Source organism: Lissotriton vulgaris, chromosome 9 (assembly GCF_964263255.1).
Source record: "Lissotriton vulgaris chromosome 9, aLisVul1.2, whole genome shotgun sequence".
NCBI classification, from domain to species: Eukaryota; Metazoa; Chordata; class Amphibia; order Caudata; family Salamandridae; genus Lissotriton; species Lissotriton vulgaris.
Genome location: NC_141697.1, coordinates 575,228,277 through 575,248,308, shown reverse-complemented (window position 1 = coordinate 575,248,308; position 20,032 = coordinate 575,228,277). Strand labels below are relative to the sequence as shown.

The 20,032-nt window shown below is 44.5% G+C and overlaps 1 protein-coding gene across 2 annotated transcripts in view; it reads left to right on the top strand.

Annotated features, from left to right (window-relative positions):
• Window positions 1-20,032, top strand: part of LOC147691858 (integral membrane protein GPR137-like) — a 99,087-nt gene that overhangs the window by 61,505 nt on the left and 17,550 nt on the right. For both annotated transcript variants that reach the window (XM_086938135.1, XM_086938134.1), the window contains exon 5: window positions 7,535-7,684. In XM_086938135.1, coding sequence (XP_086794261.1) covers window positions 7,535-7,684 — 150 coding nt within the window. The remainder of the gene's footprint in view (window positions 1-7,534; window positions 7,685-20,032) is intronic.

Genomic DNA, 20,032 nt, shown 5'->3' with positions numbered 1-20,032 from the left:
TCGAGGGGAACATCATGTAGATCCGTTGGCTGCTGACGAGGAGGCGATCTCGCCCCATGCCTATTCCAGCTCCAACTTCTAAATCAAATACTGCCCGCCTGCTCAGCTGATCATGAGCATGGTCTCGCCTCTCATTCCCCCTTGACACCACTCTCACTGTGAACAGACCACCCATAAGGGTCGAGCAGCCACTCTGGATCCACAGAGACCGGCTTCAGGGCCACTAGTGCCTTCAGGCTCTGGTTGGCTCGGAGCGACCACTTCGGACTCCATGCCCAGCCTTAGCTTGGCGTCAAAGAGGACATTGAATCTGATTCATTCCATGCTGAACGATCCCAACTCCATGCCGTCCAACCTTCGGATCCAAATCTTTTGATGTTGAGACTTGGCGTCGGTGCCAAAATCTTCAGTGCTGACTGGTAAGTCGGCTGTCGAACCGGGCCTCAAAAGCTGCAGGACTAACTTGACGCCTGCCAGAGGCAAATTGTCATCCACCCCCACATGAGTCAGATATTCACGCAGCCACTTGCGTCCGCCACTCAGCATTCCAAGAGACATTTTCGAGGAGGGACTCGAGCTCCCACCACCTGCCAAGCAGAGCGACCCAACAAGGCCACCAGTACTCTTCCTGATCCTCAACTGCTTCTCTCCTCCACCACACCTCACTGATGCTGAGTCTCACTATCTCTACACACTTCCCCTGGTGACTTACTTTTCTACACACCACAGGGGGTCACTACACTTGGAGTTTGAGGGACTTGGCAGAGGGTACCCAGGTGGCATGTCCAGGCAGGGAGACCCTTGGTATTCCTATGACGTGGACCCTCTAGAGAATACAGGCCCTGACCTCTACCCCACCCGTCCATCCCTCCCCTCTGTACAACACTACCTCTTACTACGAGGTACTAAGTGGGCTGTCTCATACCATAAGGTGGACATGCACAGGGAACCTATTTAGGGGGACTTCCTGTTTGACACTCTCTCCTCTGCCCACTGCTCCACGCAGTACTTGCCCATCCTGAAGGGCATGCTCCTGACATTTTCAAGGGGTGGGTCAAGGCTCTGGTAATCACTCCTCGAGGTGACAAAGTATAAGGTTTTGCCATTCAACCCCCCCCCCTCCCCCCTGCCCACATCAGAGGTCCACTCCTCTCCGATTCACTGGGAGTGCATACTGCCCGCAAACAGGCCAGTGCACAGTGTACCTGTGGTGCCCCACCTCAGGACAAAGAAAGCACATGCATTGGCGCAGCAGGCAATTGTGTTGCTGCACTATCATTGGCACATCGCCAACTAAATCAGCCTGCTTTCCAGGTGTGACCAAGCCACCTGGGACAAGATGGAGGAGCTCCTGCAACATCTCTGAGGAGCACCCTAAGAGAGGCCATGAAATAGTCTTGGAAGGCAAGTTAATTTCTAATACCATCATTCACTGCACCCTTGATGCAGCGTACACTGCATCTTGGGACATCGACTCCAGCGTACTCCTCTGCAGACAAGCTTGGCTCCGTGTCTCCAGCTGTAAGCCGGATGTTTAACATCACCACAACCTCCTGTTGGGTAGGGAACATCTGTTTGATCCCCAGGTTGATGAGATGGTGGAGAAGATAAAAAAAGTACACAGAAATGGTGAAAGCCATGGGCACCCTCCAAACAACCACTCCTCGTGGGTCGTTTTGCCAGTCACCCTATCGTGGAGGCTCCAAGACCACCTCCACATATCTCCAGCGTCAACAGGTCCACCAAACCTTCAAAAGAGACTACTTCCAAGCTGCTTCCGTGGTAATCGCACCAAGGGTAGAGGGAAAGACAGATCCTCCAAAAGAGTTCCTCGTAACCACACAACATCTGTCAGGGGTAGCCTCCAGAGGTTATTCCCCATATGGCGACACAGCACCTCCGACCAGTCCTCCGACCAGTGGGTATTAGACATCATCCAAAGAGGTTAGTATCTAGAGCTCACTTCCATGCCTCCCAACATGCCACCTTGCAGGTACATCCTTTCCTCAAAACACCAGTGCTTACTTCGGGACGAGGTCAAAGCACTCCTTCTCAAAGAGGCCATCAAGCTCATGCATTCTCATCCACAGGGAACAGTGTATTTGCTCTACTTCCTCATTCCCAAGAAGGATAGGTACCTCTGACCTATCCTGGACTTTAGGCCCCTCAACAAGTACATCCTCTCACCACATTTCCATGTGGTCACTTTTCCGCATGTCATTCCTCTGCTAAAGCAAGGTGTCAATAGGTTTGCACTTGACCTCAAAGACGCATACTACCACATCCCGATCCATCCTGTGCATCGCCGCTATCTCGGGTTTGTGGTTAGTGGCAAACGCTATCAGTTCAAGGTCCTGCCCTTCAGGGTCACCACCACACCACATGTTTTACCAAGTGCCTCGCAGTGGTAGCTGCACAGCTGCGAAAACAGGGCATCCATGTATTTCCCTACCTAGAAGACAGGCTACTAAAGAGTGCCACCTAGCAACAGTGTTGGACACCCACCCAGGCCACCATCAACCTCCTATATGACCTGGGGTTGACGCTGTCCAGTCCCATCTCAACCCATGCAGCTACAACCTTTGCTATGGGTGATTCTCAATTCCAAGGTGGGCAAGGCCTACCGCAGTCCTCCAAGGGTACAGTCCTTTCAGGCATTGATCTGCCTTTTCAAGCCAAATCGGTACATCACAGTGTGGACATTCCTGCGTCTCGTTGTTATGATGGCATCATGTATAGCCGTAGTGCCTCCTCCAGGTTACACATGCACCTGTTGCAAGAATGCTTATCATACCAATGGTCCCAAGCAGAGGGTCATTGGTACTATCTAGTGTTGATCGGCCGCCACACCCATCGCTCTCTGCAGTGATGGAACACTAACAATTTTTTGCAGGACTGGCCTTTTCTGGACTCAGTTCCGCAGGTGACCATTACAATGGACTCCTCTCTCACTGGGTGGAGTGCGCACCTACAGGACCTAACTGTCCAAGGTCAATCGGAGCCCGCACACCAGTGTCTCCACATTAACTACCTGGAGCTGTTAGCTGTCCACCTAGCATTGAAGTCCTTCCTCTGCAACATAGTAAGCAATGTGAGCCCCATCTGGATGGACGAAATTATGGGCATGTATTATCTCCAAAAGGCGAGTCGCACCCGCTCTTCCCAGCTCACTCAGCTAGCCCAGACCATCTCGCAATGGGCGGTGCACCCCGGATCCATCTGATGGTGGAGTACCTCCCGGGAGTGGACAACAACTTCTCTGACCTTCTCAACAGGATTTAGCAACAAATCCACAAGTGGAAACTCCACCGTGGTGGGTTCCCTACATAGACCTTTTCACCATGGCAGAAAACGCTAAATGCCCCAAATGTATCCAGGTTCCCACACCCACACACACAATCAATGAGCAATGCACTATGGATGGATTGGTCAGGGATATTTGCCTATACCTTTCTGCCTCTCCCTCGTCTTCTATTTGTAGTGCGGAGGCTTCTGCAAACGTCTCTCACACTCATTCTGTTGGCCCCACCTTGGTCTCGCCAGCCTTGGTCCACCACTCTCCTCGACCTCTCGATGGTCTCACTCAAGAGACTCCTCAGTAGGCAGGACGTTCTCATGCAGAACCATGGAGAAACCAGACACCCCGACCCACGGTCTCTCAACCTTGAAATCTGACTCCGGAGGTCCTAGAATTTGGTTACCGTAACCTGCCGCCTCAATGCATGAGCATTCTCAAGGAAGCATACAGGCCCACTACTCGCGCCTGCTATGTTACCAAATGGAAAATGTTTGTTCACTCTATCACTCACATTGATCCCTTGGCAGCCAGTGTAAAAGACATTGGGCCACATGTATCTAAATATTTTGCATTCGTAAACGGTGCCAATCGCTAAGTTCGCCCGTATGCAAATGCAAAATGGCCTTTCTGAATGTGTGAAAGGCATTGGGATTTGCAATTTAGGTAATCTCAATTTTTAGTGATTACTTAAATTGCGAATACAAATAGGGAATCGCAATTTGCAATTCTGTAATGCTAATGTAAGCAGCCTGTCCTAAATGTGAACTGTACATTTAGGTAATGCTATTACCATTGATTTAAATTAGATTGTAAACCTGTGCGATTTTAAAAAATATCGAAAGAAATGCATTTTCCAAAATGCCATGTGGCGCACACATGCCTCTACTCTAGTCCATGTGTGTGCCTTACGTGTGTACTTTTTTTTTTTGGGTGGCTTTTCATGGGTGCCTTAGGCTCCTGTGAACCTTTGCCTTTGCATTACATAATTTGCGATTACCAATTAGGTAATCGCAATTTAGGTAATGCAAGACCATTCACACTTTTTGGGCCTTGGGGCCCATAGGAATAAATTGAGTCGCAATTACAAATAGTGATTCCCTAATTGTGTTTGCGATTTTTAAGAAATTGCAGGTAGGGAATCGCTGTTCCCTGTCCCTTTTGCGATGACCAAATAGCGATTTCATAAAAATCGCTAGTTGGTAATCGCAAAAGTCTATTTTTATACATGTGGCCCATTGGCTGTTTCCTGTTGCATTCCCGGATCTGGGGGCTAGCCTTGACTTCCATCCGCCTTCACCTAGCCTGTAGCTGCTTACCTCCAGAATAGGCTACATGTTTCCTTGTTCTGGTTGAGACTAGCGCAGCGCTCAATTGCTGCCCTAGGAAAATGACCTCTTGGAATCACTCTAGACTTTTCACACGATCGAATGTGTGTGTGTGTGCCTGTTTTAAAAAAAAAAAATATATATTTAGCATTTTTTCTATTGGGCTTTGCGTGCATCTTTCTAAAAAGACAGCACGCCATTGGGCAAAGGCGGGTGCATGTCCCACCTTTCCCAGGAAATGTATCCGCCTACGGCTTGCGGTTACGAGCAGGGGCGCCATCTGTTCGGGGTCATGTCACCATTTGTTTTTAATTAGCGCATTCGCCGCATTGTCGTGCTCACTCTCCCCCGCTTTTCTCTTGTGCCATTCTTTTTAATCAGCTCTCCCTTCACATGCCACAGGCACAGCCCTGCCAATGCTCTGTTTGCAATGAGAAACTTGTGTATTCACTGTCATGCTAGGCCCATTGCTGTTGACTTTCAGAAGGAGGAAGGCAGCAGAATCGTGGTTTGACAGTGGCGGCCGAGGCAAAGTTAGCGAGGCCTCTGCTTACACACACGGCTCGTGATTCTCCCTACCGTGCTCGCTTTCTGATTTGGTACTGGCATTATATAATGCAATCTTAACTTTAAGGCAGCACCCTATTAATCTTATGTTTTACCTCCCAACAACAGGTTCGAACCCCAGCGAGTCTGCTCAGCCTTTCATCCTACTAGAGGCCAACTGACTAATTAACATTCATTTGGTTGGCAATAAACATCTGTTACTCTGTACCAAGATGCAACATACTCCAGCCCCGTCTTCACTTGCACACTGGGATAACTTACTTTCGCCTCCTTTCAATTCGGCTCCTGATTTTCTATACTGTGCTCGCTTTCTGATTTGGTACTGATTTGGTACTGGCATTATATAACAGGAGAAAGCAGCGGCGGCGTGCAGGCTGCCATCTGTTTTGGGTTAGGTTTCATTTCCGGACCTTGCCACTTTCATTAGAAGGCGCGTTCCCTCCACCCCACCTACATAAGAGTGCGCATTAATTTTCTCTAAAACACAAAGGAGCAGAAACAAAATCAATTACGGTGACGACATACTTTTCAGCGGCATCGTCAGCACAGTCTGAGCGGGTCTTGGCCAACAAGCCTAGCCTGGAAGGCAACAAGCAGCTGCTACAGTAGTTAAAGCTCCTTAAAGACCACTCATGTCTCTGGGAGGAAGGGAACAATCCTCGTGGGGTTTCAACTAAATAGCTACATTGTGAGGCTTTACCATTTGTTGATTGGATGATCGTGGTTCTGGTTAAACAAAACAGAAGAATGTTAGCAATCAGCATTTTACCCTAACTGTTGTGGAGAAAAACCAAACATCTACAACAGGTAGGCACAGCGCAACTCTACCGAGTGCATCTTTTCGCTCCCCCACCTCAGAAATCTGAAAGCACTCCTCCATTCATTCCTTTTTTTCTTTGCATTATGTAGCGCAAATGAAGGTATCAAAGCACTTTACATAAGTACTGTTTCTATTACAGAAATAAAGTGCTGCATGGCTAAACACTTCTAAGGTCTCAAAGGCAAGACCTATTGGCTATGCCAATGCTTGTTTATTATTTCTGTGATTAAAGCCTTTAAGGAGGGTTTCAAGAGGGTCATCCCCCCATGGGCTCACCTGGCTCCGTTTTGGAATCTTAACTTTTTCCTTAAGGGGCCTCCACTTGAGCCCCTAAATTCCCCTTATTCCTCTTGTAGAAGGTGGCATTTCTTTTTGCTGTCACTTCACTCAGGCTTTTCATTGAGCTTCAGGCTTTAACCTAGGTAGAGCCCTTCATTCAGGTCCACAGGGATAGGGTTGTACTAACCCTAAATACCTTCCTAAGGTCGTCTCTTCATTCCACCTGAATCAGTCTATAGAGCTCCCAGTTTTCTTTCCCCTACTTTCCCCTACATGACTCAGTTCCAGAACGGGCTCTCCATACCCTAGATGTAAAACAAGTTCTACTGTACTATATAGACAGGACTAAGGCTTTCGAAAGGTTCTAGAACTCTTTGTTGCCTTTTTCAAACCTCATATAATTAGGGCTCTGTCTAAATGAAGTATAGCTAGATGGATTGTTAAATGTATCCAATGAGATACGCAAGAGATCTTTGCATTCTCTTCCTAGGCCCACTCTACATGGAAAAAGGGGGCTCCTATTGCCTTCCTTGGAAGCATTTCCATGGCTGCTATCTGCTAAGCAGCTACCTGGTCCACTTCACACACTTTCACAAAACATTACTGTGTGGACGTACTAGCCCGCCAGCAAGCCTCCGTACACTCTTCCAGTATACTGCAAGGCCCACAGGCTAACCACCGCTTACGGGAGGACTGCCTTCCAGTCCATACACAGTATGTGTATCTAAAGCCACACATTTCACAAACGGAAAATGCTACTTCCCTGTATGCATGCGTTTGTGGCATGTAGTGCTGTAGATCCACATGCGCCCACCCGCCTCCCCAGATGCCTTTGGATGCTGCGGAAATCCTAAATTTTTACTCTCTCGCATGGTCATCTCTCTCTTCCATATTGCTTCGTTCAATGTCCATCCTCACCCACTGTGCAGGAAAAAAATCTAACAATGGAGCCGATGCCCATGTACATTACCAACAAGAGATGGAGTCACAATGCCTTGTGACTCTAGAAGAATTCTACGAAGAAAAATCACTTGCACACAATTAGACCCAACACTAGATGACAGGAGTATGCACAGCGTGTGAATCTACAGCACTACATGCCACAAACTGATGCTTGCGGGTTAAATGAGATTTTCCTTATTGTAGTAGTATGCATTCTCACCAGTGATGCTCCTGATTTGAATAGGCAAATGCCTTTTTCCTTCGAGAGTGTGCTGTTTCCATTTGTACTTTCTCTCACTACAGGGCACTACAGTATTCAGGACGGCCATTGTTGGAGGCACCTTGATTCTCCTTTCCACCAGCCGAGCCTGTTACAATCTTGTGTCTTTGGTTCTAACAAGACGTGCACGCATCAATTCCTTTGATTTTGATTGGTACAATGTCTCAGACCAGGTAAGAAGGGTTGTCTACGGATGATGCATGTGGCCCTTTCGGTCCCTGATCACATCAGGGAACTCAGACTCCTCTTTACACAATAGATATCGACAATATTCATTTCTATTGCATGTACTCCTCAATTCATATTACCTGAATATCTCCGTTTTTTATGTGGGATCATGGCACACTTTACGATAAAAAAAATAATAATAATCCTATTGGCAGTCAAAGGCACTTTTTCATTCTTTTTTGGTTTTTATTTAACTAACTGAATCTTGAAAAGTCAACTGTGAGACAGTCACACCTGAAATATTTAATTCTATTGTTGAAAGGGAGCACGCGCATTAAAGAAAGTTAGCAGATAGGCAGCACAGCTTGAATAGATGGTAAAATTGGAGTTTCACCACCATATTTTTGGTGCATCGAATGACCCACAATAAAAAATGTTTTTATTTTTAAAACCTCAAATATTTCATTTTTAAATGCATCTCCTGTCACTTATTCCATTTGGCAAAAAAACATCTAGATGAGATCTGTACAGAGATGACCCATTATAAAGATTTCTTACGAATTATGAAATTATTAAACTTAAAGATGTGCAGAAATTCACACATGATTGTGTATATCCAAATGTAAAAGATGAATACTATACCCAACAACCAGTTCAGTCTCCACACAAATAAGCGACTCGAAGTAATAACCCATAGTAAGGGCTGGTACCAATAAGTGACCAAACACTACAGAACCTTGCAGTCAACCTAAGTGCTATTACTCTTACCTACATTCAGTTTAGGATCCTCAATAAAGGACTGGGATTTGTCCACACTGAGAAGCAACCGTTTCACGCTAAGAACCCCACTTCATCATTTCTTCAGTAAAAAACAGCTGAAATGCATTTTTCACAACAGACCATCAATTGATGTAGTTGACTCAGATACAGGCCCTACAATAAAATCCAGCCTTTGCCTTCCCCTCGTTCTGTACCTGGAGCAGTACACTTTTGAAAAGGCAATCCCCTGGTTACTGCAGCAGAATCTAAGAACATATGAGGTCTTAACAATATTTGTACGATAAAGAGAATGGGTCCCACTAACTTGAAGACAAATCTGACCATCCAATAAAACAAGCTACTGAAGGAGGGGTCATTGCCATTCAAAATAGTGGACCATAGAAATTAATGCATTTGTCTCAGTACCACAAATCATTCGAGAAAACTGCCTCGTTGTCTCTCCTCCAAGATCAAATTAGAAATTCATAGGTTGTTTTTAGAAGATGAGCTAGCTGGGTGGTTGTCTAAACAGGAAGTGGATTTCCTAAAAGTGGAGAAACCAAATATTCCTTACATTTATACCTTCTCAAAGATACATAAATGCATCCTTCTTCCCCCTGAGGAGTGTGGTAAAGGATTCACTTGGGAACCTTTATAACAGTTTTGTGACTTTTCTATGGAGACCTCAGGTACAGAAAAAGCTATCTTTTTAATAAAAAATACTAAGGATATCCATAACCTAGTTAAAGTTTTACCATTTGATCCTGAGTCTGAGATCCTGATAACTCTGAATGTAGAGGTGCTGTACAGTAACATCCCCTCCAAGAAGCTACCCTCCGAGTAGCGGAGGATGTCTTGAAAAACACAGATTGTGAAAATTAATCTAAACCAATATCATTGATAATGGCTCTAGACGAAGAAGACCTCACCAAAAACTATTTACAGTTTGAAAATGAGATTTACCACAAGGTGGGTAGGGCTTCTATGGGCGGCTCTTTCGCAATAAGCCTAGCCCGCTTATACTGGACAGAAATAATATTCCTTTCCTTGATCTCCTTCTGATTGATAAAGAAGATAAACTGACCAGCAAGGTATATACCAAACCAATCAACAGAAACTTTGTGTTACGATTCGAAAGCTACCACCCCAGAGCACTCTACCATAACAGGATTTTGAGTCAACCAAAAAGAGAAAACGACTGACCTGCATGGCTGTATATTCCCCCATCTTGAATCAACTTAAAGAATATCAATAAAAATGGTGGTATCCTCAGTATTGGTTCGTTCAAGTTTGAAATACTGGTATTTACCTTCAATCGATGTAGGATTTGAGGTCTCATTTTATTTCAAACGTAGCTGAACACCACCTATTTGGGAAATATGTGGTAATTAGAATCAGTTGACACAAAAGAACTTAACGTGGGGTGGCAAAACTCTTGGAGGCATTTTGCTTACAATAATTATAACGGTGAATTTGTGGTGTATCTGTTCACTTTTCCATGGAGTTTGAATTGTATTGTGATAATGACCCAAAAGGTAGCAACCTATGCAACCTTTGACTGGGCAAACTAACAACAAAATTAGCACACTGACTAACATCTTCCATGGACCATGCTTGGAAAAGGTTTTTTCTGACAATTTAGACGTCGGATCCTGCATTGTACAGCAAATAAATGGGGCTTAAACTGTCCACCCACATAATGGGGTTGAAAGATAATCTAGAGGAGTAAAGTTGTAATAAATCTAAATTCTCTTTTACCATTCACCTGCCTGTGTCCCCCCCCCCCCCCCCCCCCCCCACCCGATGCTTAAATACATTGTATGACCCATTTAGACAATGTAATTGCAGGGAGCTATCTGTCCCTTCTCATATCAGCTTCAATCTGGCCATTTATTTACAACAAGTAGTTTCTTCACATTACTTATTTCTCAAGTATCCTAGTTGGTCCAGATTCATATGACATTTACACAGATTCAGCATCACATTGGATGCTAGACACTGACACAATGTTACAACACACCCCTTGAGGACACAGTGCTCGCTCTAACAAATTACACCACTTGGGTTTTCAGCTTCATTCAGTGTGCTGGTCTGCACTGAGTCTGCTGTACAGAGCATTGTGGTAATAATGGACTGCCAACATTACCATATGTGGTAGCTTATATCTCCCCTACCACAGGACAGTGGAGGTGGGGGGGGGGGGGGGGGGGGGGGGGGGGGTTGTGCTCTGGTTTCTCACTACATGGCAATACCGAAAGGATTTATTGGTGAAATGACTTTCAGGCTTTTCTGCATGTTGTTCAGTGAAACCTACTGCTGGGTTTTGTTGACAGTGCCTTGCATTATATTTATGAATGCTTTCAAAAGATAAGTGACAACTTACATAACTGTTGGTTTGTGCCTCCCAAACATGATGCAGGACTGCTTTCCTGTTTAATGGATAGATGGAGTGATGAGTAAATAGTACACACTTACGAAGTGTGCCCAATGGCTTACAGACATTGTTTACCATTAATATGTCCTTTTTATGAATATCACAGATTGAATTACCAGGTATTTTACTGTGTTAACAAAGGTGAACCTTTTCGTTGCTTTTCTCATTTGATTTAGAGACTGTCACAAATAGGATTGAGTGGACTCGGAGGAGGGTAGGAATCAATCTTGAAGAATGTCCCTGATCGACTGATAGGTGTTTGTGTTTCTGCCCATTATAAAGTCTAACACTACATCATTATATTACAACAATCCCCACAGGACACTCATTTTTGCTGTTCACTCCCAACTAGGCAAAAACAAATTATTGTAACCATCCTGCACATGTTTTTGAAAGGCCTTGGTCCCTCTACATTGACTATGTCACCTAAATGTGTAGGCATTTATATAGCGCACTGCTACCCGTAGGCGTCCTGGCGCTTAGACCGCTGCGAAACCCTTCCTGGCTTCCCTGAGAGATGGTCCCTTACTGGGTATCTCCAGGGTGAGACCAGGCATCCCCGGCGGTCTGGTGGGGCCGTTAGTGAAGATGAGGCAAGCTAATGCCCAGAGTTGCTGAGTGTGATCGCTGATCAGAGTGGGCACCGAGGCGAGAGAATTATCGAGTCCGCTGACCCTGGTCCAGAAACCTGCCGCGCCGGGAATCGAACCCTGGTCCCGGGCCGTCCTCTGCTCTCGGGTCTGCCGCCTCTAACCAGTGAGCCACACTACTTCACCTACCAGGAGGTGTTTGGCAATTATTTTCAACAAGCACACCAGAGCTGATTATTTACTCCTCATCCGTGTATACTCTGATACACCTTTCTTGAAATCCCGCTAAGAGCGGTCAAAGAGCCCTCTACGCACCAACATGAAGGTGATGACATAGAGGTCCCTGTTGAAGCGTGCTACTGGAAGTGAGTGAGGTGAACCATCCTTTTTTTATTTTTATAAAACAACACCTAGCAGAGCGAGGTTTTTGTAGCTCTTCAGATAAATAGCTAGTTCACACTCTTAGATTCTAATTACAAAGCTATGTACACCCTTTTGTGGGTTTCCTTTTATCTGTTGTTCGTGTTAACATAGGCTTAGACCATCTCTTCTTGCCATTAAGATAGCCTTCAAGACATTTAAAACTAAAGTGCTCTTCAAGACCAAAGTACTCTGTTTTGGCACAACACGCCAGGGCACTAAACATCAATTTGCACACTACTGGAATTAGTGCCATAATGCTCAGATAAGGTATTTAAACCTTTGATGTCGAATTTCATGTTATTAAGGATGGAAATTTCGTGCAGGTTTTCAGCACCACCTATGTTTCCTTTTACGAAATGTCCCTTCTGCCTATCTCCTATGGTTAAGCCTCCAAGAAAATGTTGAACACAAAAGTCTCTAAAAAGAAGAACTATTCTCCTTCCGGCTAATACAAGCCTAAAGCCTGGTAAACTGCTTTGAACGTGGAACGTCAGTAAAAGTACAGTTCTCAGTAAAGGTTATTTTTCTTCCAAGAAGTCATGCCTTCCTCGCACATGAGAAAGGTACGATACACTTAGAAAGACCACTTTAAAAATGTTTTGGGAAACACAAACCATAACTTCTTCAACGGGATCTCTTTCTAGAGTGTCTGCTGTGCCTGAAGTTCTAACAAGATGGGTGACAGTGGTGAAGATCATCAAGCAATGCCCTCAGTAATTTTGAGACTTCATTGCATTTGGCTCCATCTAGATGATTGCTGACTTTTGTTGCTGGGCTACTAGGCTATTGAGATCCACCGTAGACCGTGCCAAAAGCTGCCAGTCTGGACCACATTGAAATAAAAGGTTCCATAGTACAACCCCTTGTCTATTAGATTAAAAGTTTATAGGGATTAGACCATTCTCTGCAGAGTGTGCAGCTACTTTATCTTCAGTTCCACAAATAATAAAAAGAGTAAGATTGAGGAAGCAGGCAAGAAAATATCAGCAAATATCTTCCACAACTGTGAGCTGCAGATGCGCTCCAACGGAGTGGTATGATAGGCCCTTACGGGAAACAGTGCAGCGGTTTAGTTTGTCTGCATAGGAAATGGGGTCAGTATTTCTGTGACGTTATTAAGAGAATGTTGATTGTGTCAAACCAGTTGCTCAGTGCAACAACTGGTGTGTCAAATGTTTCCGCTTTCTGATACTGTTGAATTTCCATCAGGTGCTCATAAGGGTAACTTTTGATAGTCGTTGTACCTGTACTTGACACACAGATGAAAGCGAAGAGCCTACCTTTCATGAGATAACTCATGCAGAATACTGATGTGAGCCCTTTTCCCATGTCCCACACTGGATCCAGAATTTTGTCCATACCGTTCACCATCACCTGCATAAGTGGCGCAACACAACATTGTTAGGAACGTCTCTCAGATTTGTCGAAAGTTATGTGCTTGCCACCATAAAAGGCACCATTGACGTCACTTCCTTTTTTTGCAAGCCTGAATGAATGTGGGCTCTAGAATTGATTAATATTTTCTACTTTTATCTAATGATTTTGTCCGTTTTTCTGCTAACTTATACTTTTTTAAAGGGCAGGGGTGGTTTCAGTATTATGCCTCATCCTTACACTTCAGGTTTCAATCTTTGTAAGATTTGTCAAAGACAGAAATAATATTCACCGTCTTGTATTTGGTGCTCCTGAAAATACGATGACCCTTAGTCTTGTGGCTCGTCAAAGGGTGTACTCCATGGCCCTTGGGATAATTCTTTCAATCTGATCTCTTCTTTGTAGGAGAAGTTCTGTTCTCATTCTTGGGCCACGACTAGATAAACAACAAGGGTTAGATTCAGATCAATGCCTACATCTGAGAAGAGTCCTAAAAAACGATAACGTAAACCTCATGCCAGCAAGCAAAAGAGAGAATGAAAGTTTAATAATCTTAATGCTGCCTTGTCCCAGTCGTTCTGATTCAGAGCATTCTTAGAAAGTTTCCCGATAGTTCCAAGGTCCATAAGGAGTCCTTTTTCCAGAGGATGCAGAAATTATGTTGGCTGTGATGCAGGTGCATTATAATTTCCTAACCAGCCTGATTCTAATTCCAGCTATTCTTAAGGGGGTGTTATTTTGCTACCTATCTCCAATTCAGCCTTGTTAGCTGATCCCCCAAAGTGCTAGTGTTTTGGACATGCCCGGAAATTAATCTCCCTGAACCAGAGAGGCAGCCATGGCTGAGCAAGATTATTTTGGGGATATTGTTGCTGAGATGTTGAACATACAGTTGTAGAAACTGCTAAATAAAGTCTCCCTTTTTTAGAGAGTGTAACAGGAGCAACATCTTTTGAGGAAATTGTTACTTTGAATGAGGTGCTTATGTGCTATTTGAAGGAACTGTATTTTGCGCCTCCTTTAAATAGACAGGTGGCTAGATCTTCCTTTAAGTGCAAACCTACTCCTTCAGATATACTAACCCCTTCTACACGCCTTATTCTGGGACGTTTGGTAGTGCAAGCTTCATCTTGTAAGTTAAAGCAGGATTCAAATCCCATAAATTGACCATAGTGTAAATTTGTTTTTTAAACCTGGATTCCATGGGAAAAGATGTTTGCTTTTGGCAGTTTGATGCTGTGCTCTTAGATTGTAACAGGTTCACTGGGCCATAGAAATATGTGGTGTGGGAGTTATTGGTTTGTATCACTTCCTGACAATATGAAGAAACCATTTAAGGAATTTTCCCGGACTGCATAGATGCATTCAGGGAGATAATGTAGACTGGCTTTGACACACTGAATTTAGTGGCCTGTTCCATGAAGTTTTCATGTTAAGATGCCATGGATGCACGCTCACTACTTTTCTGATGTCCAGGCTCTTGTTGTTTGTTTTATTTTTTTATTGCAAAGGCACTTTGGGGAGAAATTGAATGTTTCCTTTGAATATTTATAAAGAATGAGGTCACTGATGGGGCGTTGCCCACCATTAAAAAGTTTCACAGACCGGCCCAGAAATTTGGTGTCCTGGATCACCACTTTGGCAGGCAGCCATTACAACAGCTGCTTCAGGTGTCCAAACCTTTTTTTTTCCAGCCACACATAGTTGGATCTCATATAGGCTGCCAGGGATAGTTTTTATCTTCAGCATCTGCAACCCCAACAACTACAACTCCCATCTTATTGCTTGGAAAGGTATGTACATCTACCCCTGTATGGGGTGGGGGTAACAGGGAGAGGTCAGGTTGTTGTTGTCATCAAAAAAGTGCAGCAGATCAATATTTATGTTTACAAGTACTCCAAAACAGTACTCCCATCTCCCAGGGCCTCCCCAATGCCCCCTCCCCGATAATTTACAGCATCAGGCAGCTCATTCCCTTTGGCCCAATGTGGATGTCCTGGTGCCCACCTGCGGAATCTTTGAAACACAATGTTGGGGGCTGCAGGGGGAGCTTTAGGACCCCACAGCACTACATGCTCCCCCGCATGCAGTGGGAGCTGGCATTGCTCCCACCTGGCAGGTGCAGGAATTTTTCCATGCTCCCTCCAGGCCTTTGCAATCTGAGTTTTCTTGCCTACAAGAGCCAGGGCAGGGAAATAAATATCTGCTATCAACCGGCGGGAGCATTTTTTCAGCTCCTGCACAGTTGGCGCAGACCAGTTCTGCCTGTCTGTGCTCCAGTGGGCAGGGAAGCAGTGTCACTGGGGGGTTGACTGTCCAGGAGAACAGATGTGAGGCGGCCCTGAGGGAATGAGTCTCTGGGCCTTTCAAGGCTCACGGAAGAGTACCGTATGCCCCCCTTTAAAAAAATAATGCGGGCCAGGGAATGGGGTCCCCAGGGCCTCCTAAGGCTCTGAGAGAGAGGTCTGGGTGCCCCTCCCCATAAAAAACAAAATAGCCATGGGGATGGTGTCCCAGGGTCCTGGAAGGGACCCAGGGAGAAGGGCCATGCGCCCTCTCCCCTTGTGCAAAAATTGAGCCCCGGTGATGGGAACCCGAGGGCCTCGAAGAGGGGGCGTGCACCCTCCCCTTTGCTTTATGCAGCAGGCCCTGGGGGATGGGGTCCTGTAACGACCGGATTCTCATGACAGGCAGCTCACCATCCGTGGCTAACCCAGTCGTCGCGTAACAACACTCTTCTCAGGCCACTATTTACAAGATATCTAGAATACTCACCTGAGAAAGTGAAAATAAGCTATTTACATGCCTGTATAGTCAAACATATCACTAATACCTAATGGGTTCCATATCTTATCCTATATTTACCTCATTCTATATTCTTTAACGTCTCCCGATGATCTCTTTAACGTCACCCGACGATCTCTTTAACGTCACCCGACGATCTACACTAATGGGGATAACTAATAGGGGTTCACCTTTAAGAGTTATTTCCCAAATGAAGTTCACACTCTCCCCCAATCATCAGTTACCTTTGCAGAAGGGTATATCCCATCCTTCTGTATATCAGCACCTGGTTAAAAGGAAAGGTAATCTCATTCATGAAAACAACACTGAAAGATCTTGGTCATTAAATCTTTATTCTACAATCAAACAGGACCGAATGAGCAAAAGACAAATAAACTAAATTAGTTGATACCTATAACCAAAAAAGGGGAATGAAGATGAATAGTTAAATGCATTCTACACTAAGCTCAGAACGCCTCACCTTAGACGTGTGTCTTTCCATCTCAGCAGCGGAGCTGATCTTTCTCTCTCTCGTTCTCTTCTATGCGCTTGGGACTCTGCTCTCCCTCTATGGCTCAGGAATACACGTCTGCACCGCTATGCCTCGTTCCAGAACACTCGAACCCTCTTCTGGTCTTGGTCTCTGCCACTCCTGTATGATGTCACTACAGGACTTTCAATCAATCTCCTTCTTCACTTCAGGATTTCGATTAGCTGATGGTATCAATCTCTATGCACCAGCCTTCAGACCAACTTCTTCGGTCTTCTCCACACGTTGCTCTCTCTCTCTCTACTCTACTTGCTTCTTGATAATATAGAGCTCACTTTCTCTATGGAAAATTACGGCATTAGGCCGACTCCCACCGAATTCCTGTACCAGTCCCCGGCCCCCTTCGCCCTCCGCAGTGGCCACCTGCGTATTGCGTCTAGAGCCGGGGAGACAAACACATCCCTACAAATGAACGCAAATGCAACCAGGACTGAAATGGTAGTAAATTATAGTCACCACCAGTCTGAAAATAGACTAAAATTACCCTGTCACTACAGGTCCCTGGGGCCATACCAGCAAAGGAGGGGGACCACTGCAAGATTCCCCCCCCCCCCCCATCCCAATTAAAACTATGTATTGACCCCAGGAACTGGCCCACCCCAGGGCTCATTAAAGTTAAATAAAGAAAAATATGGCGGCTGCCATTTTACTTTTTGTTTTTGCATTTTGCTGTGATCCTGCTGGAGTACCATGTATCGAGGCAAAACCCCAGTTGTTTAAAACTTTTGTCTCCTGGTGTCCCTCTGCCCCTCCCCCAACCCCACCTGCACAAGGGCTAGGTAGGAGTAGCTGGAGTGCGCTGGTTCGTTGCTCCTTCAGGCACTGGGGGCCCGCCTAAGGCCGCTCGGGTTGGAATGTTTAAAGGGCGCATATCAGGCTGGCTGTCGCAAAGCTGCCGGCCAAAGTGACGGGCAATTAGTGCACACTGTTCCTCCCTGCTGCTGACCCCACGCTCAGACTCAGCTGCCACTGCCAGCACAAAAAATAAAATGGTAATACATTTGTTTTATTACAATTTTTATTTTTCATGTTTGCTTCACTCGCTGCGAAGGGGCAATGCTCCTCCAACCTAATGAAGGAACTGCGGCTGCATGCCACCCACATTAGTTGCTCAGTTAGAGATATTCTACCACTGCATCCTCTACTTGTGATGTACCAACTCCAGACGCAAGAAGGTGTTTTTGCACAGTGATAGTAAGGACTCAATCCACTCTTTGCCTGAGGGACTCTGGATGAATGTTATTTTCTAATCAATTAACTTTATTACCAATAGTTATACACTAGGAGTATCTGACTTTCTTTGGGTGTATTGTTCACATTTTGGATGGGTAGTACTAGTAAACCACAATTTGCTTGATGTGCTATTTCCCTTGGTGCTGGATGTGTAATTGGTGACACAATATCTTGTGTGTGTTTTTGATTTCCCTTTTTTTTTTTACAAGTGATCACTGCAACAATGTTTAGCAACAGCTGCTTATCAAATGTTTCTACATTCACAATGCAGATCCAGTAGATCAGTTTATACAGCACATAAAATATCCATGTTCTTTCTTCTCTCTCCCTTTACTGTTTCGACACCTCCTGAATAGGGAATGAAATGTTCAGTGATTTGTTTAGAAATCTCGCCTGACAAATAATCCGGACCGGTGTAGGGCTTGTGTGCGGGCATAAACATGTACACTTACGGGGGTTGTATTTTGTTCTCTGTTTTTTTGCTACGTAACAAAAGTTTGGTTCAAAAGTGTGATCAGAAAAACTAATCCCTACGCAAAGGAGAATTGTTTATGTTACTTCTGGGTTTAAATTATTTATTGACTTAAAGGTTTAAAAAAATTAGAGTTTAGGAACATGAACTTAGAATATCTCACCTATTGATTAAGTCAGTTATTGAATGTTTTGCTGGATTAATATTCGAACGATATTAACCTGAAAAAAAAGTATTCTTTTGGGTAATCTGCGCTTACTGTAGTTAGACCGTCAGAGAACACTGCTGGTTAGGATAAAGGGGATCTTAGGATAATGCCCCCTGAAGCATAGCGGAAAATGTTGCGTAAATGATTAATTGGATTTTTAGCTTCATAAGCGTATTTACTGAAATCCTGCAGGTAGTGTGATGTGTAAGATTTGCATCTGCTGTGAAGCATCCAGCCAACCGGTTCAAGTATGGGATGGGTTTGCGATCCACTTCAGACAAAATCGGCTTGGGTGGGTGTGGATGCATAAAGGCAAAGCCAAAGCTAGATAATCCAGGGAGTGAATGATTTGTAAATTGCAAATAGAGGGTTTTCATCCTGGAGGCCACGGCCATGGATTTGAATGTGGTCATACATCCAACTTTGTTCTCTCAAACATGTCGTCTACCAGGCCAAAGCGAATTTTATTATTAAAATACATGTTAAGCATGATCCTGCAGTGGAAATTGAGACCCATTTACCCAGCAGTTGCTCCTGAATGAGTTGAATGTGATCTCTTCTGTCTGCCAGTCGAAAAGCAGGTGTAGGGCCCACTCAGAGTGATCCTGTGATTAGAAAGTAGGTGGAGGTCTCGAGGAAGAACTTTACTTTTGAGGTGATACTTTGCTGTAGAAATACTTTTTCAAAACTCCTTTTTCTGGAAATCTCTATCCTATTTTTTCACAGTTGTTCAGAGCTTCCCAAGGGGTCAGTCAGGTGAATGATGCCATAATACATCTCTAAATCAAATCAGACACCAAACAAAGCAATGTTCTAGATTTCCTGTTGTTGGCGATTGTTAGCGATGCAAGACCGGTTAAAGATAACTTTTTTTCTCTACAATAGACGGCCCCTATAAGTAGCGTCTGGAGGAAGAGGCAATCTGTGGGTTCGGAACTTCAAATGTGAAGCTTTTGATCTTCTGGATCTTATCAAAAATAATACCAGTTTGTTACCCTTTTAAACCATGCTTAGATGGGAAAGCCAGTGGTTTAATGCTGAAATCCAAATTGGAAATCCCCCTTGTATAAATAAGACCATGTCTGCTAACAACTCTAACTATGTTATGCTCCAAATCTTCTAGGTTAGTATCATGCTTATGGTGCATCCTCGTGGTTACAATGGCCATCCAGATTAGAGTATTCTTTTTTTTCTCGTACAAGAAATGCCTCTTGGCTATTGTAATAAAAATATTTTATTTTAGAGGATTAAAGTTACATTTTGCCTTATTCCACTGTGTCAACATTTTCAAAGTAAGCACTCCAAGACATTCGCATTGTTTGCCCTTGCTCTTGGGAATGAAGAGTAACTACTGTATGAGTTTGCTTAGCACAGTAGTTAATAAAGCATGTTCGTCCATAGTCCGTCATCTCCCTCCACCCCCTCATGAATCTCCCTCCACCCCCCTCATGAATTGTCTGTGCAGAGATTTGCTTACATTTACTATATTCGGTTTCTCCTTCCACTATAGTTGCAACTTAGTGTCA